This window comes from Cervus elaphus, chromosome 13 (genome assembly GCF_910594005.1).
Source record: "Cervus elaphus chromosome 13, mCerEla1.1, whole genome shotgun sequence".
NCBI classification, from domain to species: Eukaryota; Metazoa; Chordata; class Mammalia; order Artiodactyla; family Cervidae; genus Cervus; species Cervus elaphus.
The window spans coordinates 24,515,962-24,530,297 of NC_057827.1; the positions used below are offsets into that span (position 1 = coordinate 24,515,962).

At 42.8% G+C, this 14,336-nt stretch overlaps 1 protein-coding gene across 1 annotated transcript in view; it reads left to right on the forward strand.

Annotated features, from left to right (window-relative positions):
* The first annotated feature begins 867 nt into the window (after positions 1 to 867).
* Positions 868 to 14,336, forward strand: part of TICRR (TOPBP1 interacting checkpoint and replication regulator) — a 40,344-nt gene continuing 26,875 nt past the window's right edge. The window contains exons 1-6 of the mRNA XM_043921685.1: positions 868 to 1,627; positions 7,664 to 7,943; positions 8,862 to 9,100; positions 10,354 to 10,588; positions 11,501 to 11,630; positions 13,274 to 13,413. Coding sequence (XP_043777620.1) covers positions 965 to 1,627; positions 7,664 to 7,943; positions 8,862 to 9,100; positions 10,354 to 10,588; positions 11,501 to 11,630; positions 13,274 to 13,413 — 1,687 coding nt within the window. The 5' untranslated portion in view covers positions 868 to 964. The remainder of the gene's footprint in view (positions 1,628 to 7,663; positions 7,944 to 8,861; positions 9,101 to 10,353; positions 10,589 to 11,500; positions 11,631 to 13,273; positions 13,414 to 14,336) is intronic.

Here is a 14,336-nt window from a genome sequence, read left to right on the forward strand (position 1 = left end):
GTAGACAGAAAATTTTGGGATCTCATTGCATGTGTGGTTTTGCGGTCTTTTTTTCCATTTAACATTACGTATAAAAACATTAAAATTTCCATGACGTTCCCCTTGGAAGTGTTCCATAACTTATTTAACCATTCTCAAGCTGTTTCCTTTTTTCTCTCAAGTTAAACTTTTATCCCAACCTTCAATTACCTTCTTCAACAGAAACGCCTAGAAACTAGGGCAAAGAGAGCGAACTTTTAATTTCTAATATTATTTTTCTTAAATTACAGAAAGCTTGTCTTCGTCTTCAGATCCCACTCCATAGAAAGTCTAGGGTGGCTTACAAATCAGTTCAATTCAAACTACCCCAAATTCTCTTCCCCTACTATTTTCAGTTCAGTTCAGTTCAGTTCAGTTCAGTTCAGTTCAGTCCCTCAGTCGTGTCCGACTCTTTGCGACCCCATGAATCGCAGCACGCCAGGCCTCCCTGTCCATCACCAACTCCGGAGTTTACTCAAACTCATGTCCATCGAGTCGGTGATACTATTCTCAAGGTCTTAGTAAATACCACCTGCACAAGCACAGTACTCCTCCGGAAAACGGAAACCTAAAGACACAGGCCGCAGGCACCACCTCTTTAAATTTTAAAACGGAGGCTCAGGCCAATGAACGTTAAGTTTTTCCCGGAACAAAGCATCCCGCCCACAGTCCCGCCCTCCACCAATCAAGCCGAGTTCTTCTCCACCGCTCTTCCAATCAACGCGAAGGATGAAAGTTACTCACGTAACTTACGTAAGGCAAGCGACCAATTGGAGCTGAGTTTGGGAGTTAGCTCCACCAATGTCAGCGGCCCTTGGAGAGCGCGGGAGCTTTTCGACCAGAGTCCCTGGGAGAAGCGGAGGATGGCGCTGGTTCCCTGAAGCAAGGGCCTAGGAGAGAGCGGCGCAGGTCCGGTCTCGAACCCTGAGGCAGTGGGGCGGGAGACATGGCCTGCTGCCACAACGTAATGCTGCTGCTGGACACCGCGGGAGGCGTCGCTGGTGAGAGCCTGGTCCGGCGAGCTGCCCTGCGCCTTCTCACTTACCTCAGTTGCAGATTCGGCCTGGCCAGGGTCCGCTGGGCCTTCAGGTTCTTTGACTCTCAGGGGGCGCGGAGCCGGCCTTCCCGCGTCTCTGACTTCCGAGAGCTGGGGGTCCGCTCCTGGGAGGAATTTGAGGAGGAGCTGGAGGCCCGGCTCGGGGATGGCGCCCAGGGCGCCCACCTGCCCGGCCCGGCGCCCAGGGCCAGCCACACTCACAGTGCGCTCATGGAGACGCTGCTAGACTATCAGTGGGACCGGCCGGAGATCACGTCGCCCACCAAGCCCATTCTGCGTAATAGCGGAAGGAGACTGCTGGACGTGGAGGGCGAGGCCAGGGAGGCAAAATCTACCCTCGGGGGCTTTGTGAACGCCGTCTTCCTCCTGGCCCCCTGTCCGCACTCGCAGAGGGAGCTGCTGCAGTTCGTGTCCGGTTCCGAGACCCAGGCCCAGCGCCTGCCGCCTACTCCTAAGCAGGTGATGGAGAAGTTGCTGCCCAGGAGAGTCCAGGAAATCATGAGAACCCGAAAAATCACCCTCTACTGGGTGGATACCACCGACTGGCCGAAGGTAAGATTAAACGGTGAACTGGTTCTAATGAACCAGAACTTGGCAGCGTCTGACGAGCAGCTCCTGAACCCAGAAGGAGACTAACATGATCAACAGGTGTCCCTTCCGAAGGAAAATCCTGGAGTCACAACACATCCCTACAGTCATCACAACGGGATAGGTAGGCCCTGAATACCTACTGAGTTAACTCATTTGAGGACCTTCACTATTTGGGTCCTGTCTGTCTTTCCAGACTTTTTTTTTCTGCATATGACTCCTGTTCCAGCCTGTCTGAAACATAATCTAGTTGCCCAACAGATCTTCACAGCTTGTTTTGTCTTAGTCACTTGAAATGCCACTGCTCTTTTGTGCCAGTTTAAATTCCTGGTGGCTCAAATGGTAAAGAACCTCCCTGCAATGCAGAAGACCCAGGTTCCATCCCTGGGTCCGGAAGATCCCCTGGAGAAGGAAATAGTAACCCACTTCAGTACTCTTGCTTGGAGAATCCGGTGGACAGAGGAGGCTGGTGGGCTACTGTCTATGGGGTGGCAAAAAGCTGGACACGACTGAGCGACTAACATTTTCAGTTTTTCATTCTTTAGGGCCCTTGCTGCATGGCAGCTTACTCAGTCTCAGCTTCTGAATTTCCAAACACTTCTGTGGCAGTTACCCTTTCTCCATTATATGTTCCAGGTGTGTAGTCACCTGCCTTCCATCAAGTTTAAAAATAACCTTAGAGGCAGGCACACATCTCTCTCTGTCTCCTGTGTTAGAGGTGTTCAGGAAGTATTTGTTGGCCAAATGAACAAATTCTTACCTACTTACAGTCCTAAATGGCTAATTTGAATTTTTGGTGAGGCAGTGGACCCCCTGCTGTAGTTAAGTGCTATGATAAGTATATATGTCCACCATTTTCCTATCACTTTACATTGTCAATTAATAATTTAATTTTAGGAGTCACTACATTGTGTACCCACTACATTGTTTTAGCTGTTGGGCAGGTGGTGGTCAGCCAAGTGGAGTTTACCTTCTGGGGGAAGAAATATTACACAGGGAAGGTTAACAGATGAGCAAGTAAGTGATGGGATTTCAAATTATGCTTTCAAGAGAATAAAGCTGAGTAAGAGGCTGAGGGTGGGGCAGAGGAGGTAGAAGCTGGAGGCAGTGGTACATAGGTTAGTAGTCAGGGAAGACCTTTTTGAACAGAGAATGGAATGGTGAAGGAGGAGGAATGTGATGTTGGGAAAAAACATTCCTGGCAAAGAGAACATTCCAGTGTAAAGATCTGAGTGGAAAAGGAGCCTCTTGTTTTAGAAGCAAGGAATGCCGAAACCTAGTAGGCAAGGGGCAAGCACCAGAGTAGAGGAAGTTAGAAGGTAGCAGAAGCCTACCTGTAGGGCCAAGGTAATAAATTCAGGTTTTGTTCTGATTGGGAAAGTGGCTTAACCAGATGAAAGATGTGATTGCGTCTATTGGAAACATGTCGCTGAGGTAGCAGTGCAAGGCTGCAAATGGGAAATGAGGAGATACTTAACACAAAGTATTATACACAAAGTATATACACAAAGTATATAGTGGGTTAAAATTTCCGAGTTACTTTTACATACAAAGCCCAAAAAAGATGTAGCAAATGCCAAATAAGGCAGCAGTGGCTTGTCAAAGAAAAGGAAAAGGCAGAAGTGTTTAAGGTGATGGTAAACATTGATGGAGAAGATGGAATCCTAAAAGTGTTTGTGAAGGCAGCAAATTAAGTGTTGGACACAGTACACAACACATTAGTGCTCGATTTGGGATAATTGATACTAAATCACATCAGAGAATCTTTATTCTGGAGTTGTATTGTATCAGATGTTGGCTAGAAAGAAGTCTTAGCAGAAAGGGCTTGAAGATTCTTTTTCTTTTTTCAGAATGATATTAAAATAAGTAGGTTGACAGTATCTATTTAAAGATTTTTCCAGGTTTCACATCTCATCACCTGCAGAGGTGGATCTTCTCTAAGCCTTCTTACATTTGTTATGTTGTTTCCTGTGAGAAAAAGCCCATCAAACAATCGTAAGCTTTTCTGGAATTTTTTTTCTAGTGTAGATCTCATTTTTCGTGTTCAGAAGCCTTTGCTTCGCCATACTGCAGAGGCGAAAGGGAGACTTGGGTTCTGTCCTTGGGGAGCCCTCACAATGAGAGTAGAAAGAAGAGAAATTCCAGGGCCTGCCTTGTGGAGTTTACAGTCTGGGAAGTAGAACTGGGAGAAACAGACTCAGGGAATCCAAGCACACAGAACTCTTGCAAAGACATCAGTTAGAAGGGGCATGAGAGACCCTTCTCACATTTTCAACCTTATGCTTCTGATTTACTCAACACATACCATGCTGGACCCAGGAGCCTGGCAGGCTACAGTCCACAGGGTCAGAAGAGTCGGATACAACTTAGTGACTAAACCATACCACCATATGCTGATACGCTGAATACTGGGTGCATCATTAGTGAACTAGACAGATGTAGTCCCTACTGTCTTGGAGCTTATAGTCTTGTGCACATTTATAAATTCCTAAGTCTGAAATTGCCAGTAGGACTTGTCTGTTACTTAGTCCATAATATGCATAAAAATAAAAACATTGCCATATTCTATATATATACTGGTCATGTTTTTTTTTAAGTCATGTACATATATGTGTATGTTTTTAATTTCTCTATTTATTTGACTGCACATGGTCTTAGTTGTGGCCTGTGGGATCTAGTTCCCTGACCAAGGATCAAGCCTAGGCTCCCTGCACTGAAAGTGTGGAGTCTTAACCACTGTACCACCCGGGAAGGCCCCATGTACATATATTTTTAAACAAAGCTAATGTCCTTCTCAGCTCCTTTTTAAAGTTTTACTTACTAAGAAAGTTTTCATTTGCTAAGAAAATTTTTTTTTTCCTGGCTGATCTTCTGGCTGAGACAATTTCAACACATTTTTTGTTTCCCTTTGGCAGAAAATCCTAATCAGAATCTATGATACCTGAACTAGCCTACCACTCTCCCCCTTAGCCAGTGAGCACAGGTGTGGCTGCCTTGGTGGTAACATTAAATAACAATCGATTAATCTATCGCAGCATTTTCCAAAGTGACAGGCATAACCAAAGCAAAACATTTGCAGTACATTGCTTATCTTCACTATACGTGATGTGTTCTGTTGTGCTCTGATTATTTTCTTTCATGGTTTTTTCCCTTTAACTACTGATCCTAAACCGTTCAATCAGTTCGTCCAAGTCCATCAGGGCCATGATCCCTACGTTAAGAGCACTGTCAGGAGAGTTCTGGGTTCTTGGACTGGAGTGCCTTTGCCTTGCTGTGAACCTGGGCGCCCTTATGCCGCTCTCTGGACTTTGATATAATGGAAAGTGTGGAGATGACCTGGTTTTAATTTTTCACATGCACATAGCTGTTTATGGTTTACAGTTTTTAGCTCATCTGTGGAGTAGACAAACCAGCACCATCAATGTATTCTAGGGGAAGGGCTCCTTCATGTAACAATGTGTGTGCTAAGTTCTTTCTAACTCTTTGGGACCCTGTGAACTGTAGCCTGCCAGCCTCCTCTGTCCATGGGATTCTCCAGGCAAGAATACTTGAGTGGGTTGCCATTTCCTCCTCCAGGGGATCTTCCTGACCCAGGGATTGAACCTGCATCTCTTGCATTGGCAGGCAGCGGATTCTTGCCACCTGGGAAACCCCATAGTGCCTGAATATTGTATGGTATATTGTGGTTCTGAGTTAAATTTCACATGTTATTGCTGTTTTACTCACCGCACTCTTGGCTTTAAGATCAACAAAGATAGGGACTGTTTTGCTAATTCATGGTGTTATCGACCTGGGTCCTTGGGCTCTGTAATCAACAGAAGTTGGTGAGAGGCCAGATGAGAAATTCAGTTTAGGTTTTGTTGGGACTCATACTGCTCGAGGGAGCAAGAACAAGAAACAGGTGCCCTTAGGAGACAGGCAGGGATCTGATTTCTTACATGGGGTGCCGTGGGAGCAGATGGGTGGGTTGGGTGGAGGTATAGCTTGGGTGGAATGTCCTCCCCCAACCCCCCCAGGTGGTGCTGTGTGCGGGGTCACGCTCAGTACCCTGCCTTTGCTCTCAACACCTCAGAAATGGCAGTTGATTTGTGGCCTTTTTGCATCATATTGTTCATAGTTGCCCTGGCTGCTTACATCTCCTTTTAGTCCCTCATAGTTTCTCTGAATTCATTTGTCCAGGTGCACTCACTCCAATAAACAGTCCCAGGTCCCAGCCTGTCTCAGTGGCACATATGGTGGCTCAATAAAAGTTTGTTAAAAGGTTGGATGAAGAGTCAGCTACGTGTGATGGAGTAAGGAATGCTTTTACAGGGACAGCAAGGTTTGAGCTAGATAATGAAGTATAATGAGCATCCAGTTGGTGAAAATGGAAGGGGAAGACACAGCAAACAGAACCAGCGCAAACATGAACGCGTTATAAAATAAAAATATGGCATGTTCAGGAAACAGCAAATGGTTTAGTGTGCCTGGGACATAGGGACGAGTGAGGGAAGGATAGTGTCTTTGCAAAGGTTGTTTAGAGCTGGATTTAAAGTGCTCTGTCACCATTACTGTAGGGCAATGGGAAGCCCATATGAGTTTTCACAGAAGTAGCATGATTCAGTATGTAGTTTTTAGAATACTTCTTAAATCAAAGGAGGAAAGATTGGAGGCAGAGTACCGACTCTGTAGGCTACAGTCAGAGTCCCAGACTTAAGTGAAAACACTGAAGATAGAACTGAGAAGACCTGTGGGTGGTAACCCTCTAAGGGAGATGCTCCTGCCTCACTGGTGACACTCGGCTGTGGTTGTGTGGTGGAGGACATGATTGTTCTCTTTTATTAATGTGTAATGGTTTTGTATTCCTTCTAACATTTTATGATTTGTCCCTAGTGATTTGCATCACTTCTATTCCTTGACAGAAGATAGAACTGAAGTGCTGTTTTCACTGTATGGGCACTTTCTTGCTGCTGCTAAGTCACTTCAGTCGTGTCTGACTATGTGCGACCCCATAGACGGCAGCCCACCAGGCTCCCCCGTCCCTGGGATTCTCCAGGCAAGAACACTGGAATGGGTTGCCATTTCCTTCTCCAATGCATGAAAGTGAAAAGTGAAAGTGAAGTCGCTCAGTCCTGTCCGACTCTTAGGACATGAGTTCATTGCAACACTAGTTGCAATCTTTCCAGGCAAGAGTACTGGAGTGGGTTGCCATTGCCTTCTCTGGGGTGCTTTCTTAAAGGCCTATTATACAGCAGTTATTCCTGAGCTGTGTAGTAATGGGATGTGTGTGTTAGTCGCTCAGATGTGTCCAACTCTTTGCGACTCCCATGGACTATAGCCTGCCAGACTCCTCTGTCCATGGGATTCTCCAGCCAAGAATACTGGAGTGGGTTGCCATTTCTTTCTCCAGGGGATCTTCCTGACCCAGGGAGCAAGCTTGGGTCTCCTGCATTGCAGGCAGATTCTTTACCATTTGAACCATGAAGGAAGCCCTGGTAATGGGAATCTGGCCATTATTTATGTTTGGTTCCACTGATACATGAATTACATAATTTGATCCTTTAATGTACGTGTCTACTTTCTCCTGATCTCCCTTACTTTTATGAATGCCTTTTGTTGTTCAGTCGCTCAGTCATGTCTGAGTCTTTGTGGCCCTATGGACTGCAGCACGCCAGGCTTCCTGTCCTCCACCATCTCCCAGAGTTTGCTCAAACTCACATCCATTGAGTTGGTGATGCCATCCAACCATCTCATCCTCTGTTGCCCCCTTCTCCTCCTTCCTCCAATCTTTCCCAGCATCAGGATTTTTTTTCCCAATGAGTTGGCTCTTTCCATCAGATGACCAAAGTATTGGAGTTTCCGCTGCAGCATCAGTCCTTCCAATGAATATTCAGGGCTGATTTCCTTTAGGAAATTGGTTTGATCTCCTTGCTGTCCAAGGGACTCTCAAGAGTCTTCTCCAACACCACAGTGAATACCTAATTTGCAATAACCCAACATTCTTTGTCATTTTTATTTTAGCTGTGGGAATCCCCAGACCACCTTGGCTACTGGACAGTATGTGAACTGCTCTACCATATGGGAGGCACCGTCTTGCCATTTGAAAGTTTCAGCCAGGATTTTACCAAAGCTGGGGGAACACTGCTCAGTGGTGAAAGAAAGCTGTCAAGGGAACCTCACCTCTCTCCATGGGTTTCAACTCTGCCAACTGATTCCACTTTAAACTGTTTGCTCTTTAATTCTCCTGAGTATGAAGCCTCATTTCCACGGATGGAAGGAACGTTATTTTTCCCTGTCGAAGGTAAGCAAATACTATTTGGGGCAGGGGTAGCGTGGGGATGGAGTGGTTGGTCTGGGTGTCATTCATGTCTTAAGGCAGGCCTATGAATTCTTTAGAATTTCTAGTGGCCTAGGCCTTCCGTTAATGCTTGTAATTAAAAGATGTCTAAGCCAAATCAGAGATACCACAGGAAAGGACTAAAGTCTGGTACACTGTAAGCCCATGCAAAAATGACAACAGTGATTTTAAAGAGTTTTCCAGCTTTTTGCAGAGTTGTCAGGTGCCCAAGCTAATGGGTGCTAAGGTTTCACTGTCTCGTAGATGAGATCGATAAATTGAAGACCCTAGAAAATCAATGATTGGCTAAGAAGACATAACAAATTAGTCAACTCAAATAGAAAATGGTGTTTATTACCATAAAGAGCCAGCATACTGGAATCTTCATAAATTTGCTTTATCATATGATTTTCTATATAGTGAATCTTAATTTCTGAATCATTATATATTCAAGCAATATTATATAGAGATATACATAAACTGTATTTTACATGATGGGCAGTTTAAGGAAATTTCAAGAGTATTATTTAAACAGGTTTGTCTTACATGGTCTTTAGAATTTAACCTCATAAGATAGGATGTACTGTATTTTATGGATTTAAAAAGCAGATTTCATGTGTGTGTATTGCTTGAATACTTATTTCTGAGTCATAATTGTTGAGTTCTGATGTCAATCACACCCTTCTAACTCCTGTCACATACAGCTTTTCCTCACAGAATTTGCTGTGAGAGCCTGTTGACGGTAGTTGGGGGTTGAGGTGTGAACTCAGTGATAATGCTGGGACCTCAGCTGGCAGTGTTAACTTCTTTCTTCTTAACCTTAAATCTCTTTTTAGGAACTACTTGTTTTATTACAATTTCAATATCCTTTATTCCTCACAGGCAAAGAGCTTCAGGAAACATGGACAGTCACCCTAGAGCCCTTGGCCATGCATCAGAGACATTTTCAGAAACCAGTCAGAATTTTTCTAAAAGGCACAGTGACCCAGTGGTCCCTCCCAGCAAGTGGCACTTTAGGCACCGATAGCTGGATGCTGCAAAGTCCCATTGGGGACAGATCAACTCAGAGGATGTTATTTCAGCAGCTGGTAAATAGGCTGACTGCTGAAGAGTTACATCTGGTAGGTATCTTCCAAGTGGTAAGTTATTCTGGTCTAATAACATGGGTAAAGTGAAGTAAGTGAATTTATAAAATGGGAGCCCCCTACGTAATACAGTCTCAATGAAACAGATGCTGTTTTTGCAAGTCATATAGAGTCATGACAGTGCTTATTATTAAAGAAACAACATATAGAACTGCATGTAACCTTGAATCCAGTTAAACTAAATTATATTCATATAGGGAAAAGGTGGTGGGCCAGATGGAATAATTACATTAGGGAAGTGAAATGATAGGTGGTTTCTCATTGTTTTTAATACATTGTATTATGTATTTACATAATAAATTCATATTTAAAAAAACTCTACATTGTAAAATTAGATGTAATAGTGTCCAGTAGTTATACAAACTTTTTAATGTCTTCTGAAGAGGAATTCATGTATATCCAGATTTGATAGAAAGGTGATGGAAGTTTTTAACTAGGAAATTCCTTTTTTTTTTTTTTTTTTTGGAAATTCCTTACTTTACTTCATCTTTTGCCTTTGTAAGCTCAGAAGGTTTCTATCTTCTGGATTCCATTGTGAAACATTCCAGAGAAAAGCTGGATAGTCATTTGGACAGGTGTTGTTCTAAGAGTTGTGCGCTCCGACAGAGCACTGGGGTCAGAGAGTCAGGTACCTGGATTAGGTCTCTGCTTGGCTGCCCACCATATGATCTGAATAAATCCCCTCAAGTGATAGCACTGATTCCTGGTTAAGAACATGAATTTTGAATTCAAACACGCTTGGCTTCTGCCTCTTAGTAACTGGGTGACCTTAAGCAGGTTGCTTATTCTTCAACCTCAATTCCTCCTGTATGAAATGGAGATAAGTTTTTTTTTTTGACCACACTGTGTAACTTGTGGGATCTTAATTCCCCACCTGGGGATGGAACCCAGACCACCTCCAGTAGGGGCTTGGAGCCTTAACCACTAGACCACCAGGGAAGTCCCGATAATCCTTTTTACTTCAGTGGTTATGAGGAGTCTGTGAGTTGCAGTAAGTACATAGTAAGTGCTTAGTAAATACTCCTGGTAACTTAGATTTTTGTCTGTAAATTGAGGGATTGGGATTATAGGATCAGTAAGTTCAGCTCCAGCACCAGTATCCCCCAAGCCCCTTTCAGTTTTCTCCTTTATATTAATTATTGGATGACACTGTCATCCTTTTACTAAACCACGTGCTTCTTTAGACACACGTCAACAGTATTCTCAACTAATTAGAACTTCTCACGTAGGTTGCCAGTGTGGACCCTGGCGAAGGCTGGCCCCCCATCACTGGAGTTATTTCTCCCTTCTCCGTCAGTGCTACCATTCTCACCTTGTTCCGCACCCGGGAGACTGAATCTCAAAGACATCTTCTCCAGACGGTTGTGGCAGAGGGCCCCCAGGATTCAGCTTCCCTTTTTTCTGAGGTTGTGGATGGTGTACTGAAACAGATTGACACTTCTCTTGAAGTTCCTGCTGCCTCAGGTAAGCTTCTGAACCAGGCCAGTGGGTCACCATCGTTTCTAGCATCGCAAGCTTTTATTCAGTATGCTCTTAGTAGAACTTAGTATCCATTATAGAACAGGTAAAAGTCAGCTACAGTATTTCTGGCAGTTTTAACTCATTATTTATAGAAATCCTGAAGCACTTCTGAGGAGGCCAACGGCTCTGTGAAACTTGTTTGAAATTGAAAGTGTAAGAGGAAACCTAGTTTTTCATATGTTTAATAAAGTGCATGTAAATCTTAGGGTTCTGTCTACCTTCTACTTCATTGCATTGTTACTAATAGGGTACAAACTTTATTTATGCCAAATAGATATGAATAGAATCAGTTTGATATTTCTTCCATTCATATTCACTCAGCAGATGTTTACTGAGGGCCTGTTGTAAGTCAGGCTCTGTTCCAGGTGCCAGGAGAACATCCGAGCACAAAATAAAGGTCTCTGTTCTCACAAAGCTTACCCAGTCAGGGGAGACACGGCAGTAAACTCAGTAAGGAAATTATGTAGTGTGCTTGAAAGAATTAAGTGCTGTAGTAATAAAGCAGAGGAAAAGGAATGGGGAGTCAAGGGATGGGAGAGTTACAGTTTTAAACAGGCCTTGTTGAAAAAGTGGTATCTGAGCAAAGGCGTTGAAGGAGGGAATGGTGGCAAAAGTCAGTGCTGAGGCTTGCGTGTCCAGTGTGTGTGAGGAACAGTGAGGAAGCCTGTGTTTGCACATTGTTCATAGACAACAAAGGCCTGTTGGAATTGGTCGTGCAGTTGAAGGAACATCATTAATGCTGCTGCTTTGGAATTCCTCTGGAAAAATGCGGTCAGTTGAGAGGAGGAGCAAGCGTTTGGGAGTCTCTGCTTTCTTTTAATGCCTCTTCTGTTCCATCTCTGCTTGTTTCTATAGCCTTGCCTGTCCCAGAATGGGCCCAGCAGGAGCTTGGCCGCAGTGCTCCCTGGACTTCGGCTGTTGTGGAGAAGTGGTTTCCTTGCTCTAACCTCAGTGGAGCCAGTTCAAGTTTGATGGAGTCATTTTGGTAAAACTTATTTGTTTCCCTGGGTTTTGATAATTGCAATCAGCTCTCAGTTGTCTGCATATATGAGTTCGTTGTTGTTTTTAACAAAGCCACATTGCCTGAGTATAGTCCAGTAATTTTAAAAATTAGTTACAGATGGAGAATGTTGTTTACCAGGTACAGAGTTTCAGTTTTACAAGGTGAATTCTGGAGCTGGATGGAGTTGATGGTAGCACATTAGGAATATCCTTAATACCACTGATCTAGGCTGTGATTAAAAGTGATGAAGATGATAAGTTTATGTTGTGTATTTTACCAGAATTAAAAATTTAGAGAAGGTTAATTACAAATATAAAATACTCTCATAGATGTCAAAATATTTAGTATTAAATCTCAGTAAAAAAGAAAAATAGCAAACTGGTGTGATGCAGCTAAATTTATACATAAAGGAAAATTTACAGACTTAAAGCATCTTCTGAAGAAGAGGTAAAAACTAATTAGATGAGACATGAAGTCGAGAGCACACAAAAAATTAAAAAAGCAATAATGAAAATAAATAAAAACCTAGTCATAGACTTGGGTACCTCTGGGAGAAAGGAATGGGAAGAAATTGGGTTAGGCTTTCTCTGTCATGATTGATCTTCATTTAAAAAATAATCTGAAGCTCTGGTAAATTAATAAGGAGAAAAAAAGCAAACCTTTCTCACTATTAAGGACATACCAACGCACTTAGGGAGAATTAGGCTTTTTCAGACCTGCTCTTTGTATGAACTAATTCAACTAATGTCACCATAACTTTGTCCTACTTTTAAATCAGATGATATTAGATAATGGAAGATAATAAAATAGAAATTATACGTTTTGAAAGTTGTGCTATTTTCATTATTTCCTTAGTGACTGTAATTTAGCTCTTGGTGGTAAAACAGTTAATAGCTAATCTCCCCTGCTCTACTTCCTTCCCTGCTCATCAATCCCAGATTAGTTTACTAGAGTGTGAAAGACTTATTCAAAAGTTACTCTGATACTCACTACATGGTATTACATCATTGTGTACTTTAATGTATGGACACTGGGTAAAGACTATGGAAGCCCAGAAGTGAGTGAAATAGTTGCCATAATTAGACATGAACCCTAGGATATGAAGAATCTTATTAATAAAAGTCAATATTGGGGCTTCCCAGGTGGCTCAGTGGTAAAGAATCCACCTGCCAAAACATGGGTTTGACCCCTGATCGGGGAAGATCCCATATGCCATGGAGCAGCTAAGCCTGTGTGCCGCAACCACTGAAAGCCCAGGCGCCTGGAGCCTGTGCTTCATAGTGAGAAGCCACCGCAATGAGAAGCCCGCGTACCACAAGTAGAAAAGAACCCACGCAACAACGAAGACCCAGCACAGCCAAAAATAAATGATAAATAAATCGTGTGTGTATATATATTTATAAAGTCAATACTGGATGCCCAAATACATTAATGGTTTTGTGAACAGATAACTCCTGTCCCTGAATTTACTCAAATCATAAATGATAAGAGGAACATTTTCCCTTGTGGGGACCTCTTTTGAGTAGCTTTTAAAAGGTTAATGAATATTGTTGTTGCTTTGTTTTTAAAGCATTTTGGAAAATCAGAATGTCACCTTTATGCTTGACATCTTGACTTACTCACAGGTTGCTACAGGCTGCTTCATCTCCTAAGGAAGAGCCTTCCAAAACTGAGAGTGACTTGACACGCGGCCTCTCTGAGCTCTACCAGAGAAAGTCTCGTGAAGAATACAGTGTATCCAATCAGGAAGACAGCAAAAAGAAACGTAAGCAAGTAGATAGGCTGTTTCTTACAGTCTTTTTTGACACTGTATGTCGTGAACATTATTTATTTGTGCGAGCCGGGTCTTAGTTATGGCATGTGGGATCTAATTCCCTGACCAGGGGTGGAACCCGGGCCCCCTGCGTTGAGAGTGCTGAGTCTTAGACACTGGACCGCCAGGCAGGTCCCAACACTGTATGTTTTAAAAGATTGGTATTCCCGAAAATGAAGTTGAAATGGTAACTGAATAAAGTTCAAGTTCTTCTATTTCACATCTGAAAATAATTACATTAGTACAACAGTGATTTTAAAAGTCACCCACAATCCTACCTTCTTAATGAGTAAACCATTTTTGGTTTTAGTTATAATAGGAATTTAAATGCAATTTTGTGTGCTGCTTATAGATACTTGCTCATCTGTTCTTTTGGTTTTTTTAGTTACTGTTCTATCTAATTGCTTAAAAAATTGGCAAATTCCTTATGTTGCTGGACATGTAGATAGTTTTCAGGTTTTACCATTGTAAATACTATAGTGTATATCAGGCATGTGATTTATCCTCTGAGTGATTTCCTTGGCATAAATTTCCATGAACAAGTTACTGTATCAAAAAGTGAGGAAAAGGGAGCTCTGAGTGTAGTCTGCTGGATTGCCTTTCAAAAGAGTTTCATTGCAACTCTGTGACTATTGGGTAACACCAAAATGAGTCTGTTTGGCATTTTGTCTGTTGTCTGTTTGGCATTAGATGTAAAAATCACCCAATTAAGTTGAGATATTTAGCTCCTAAACTTCAGTTAAAAGATTGCTTTCCACCCTGTATTGTAGCAAGAATTACCCAATTCAGATCATTCTGAAGGGATATACTTCATCTCGGTATTCTTTTGCAGAATATTTAATCTGAATTAAAGTAGTTCTTGATCCCACGGAAGT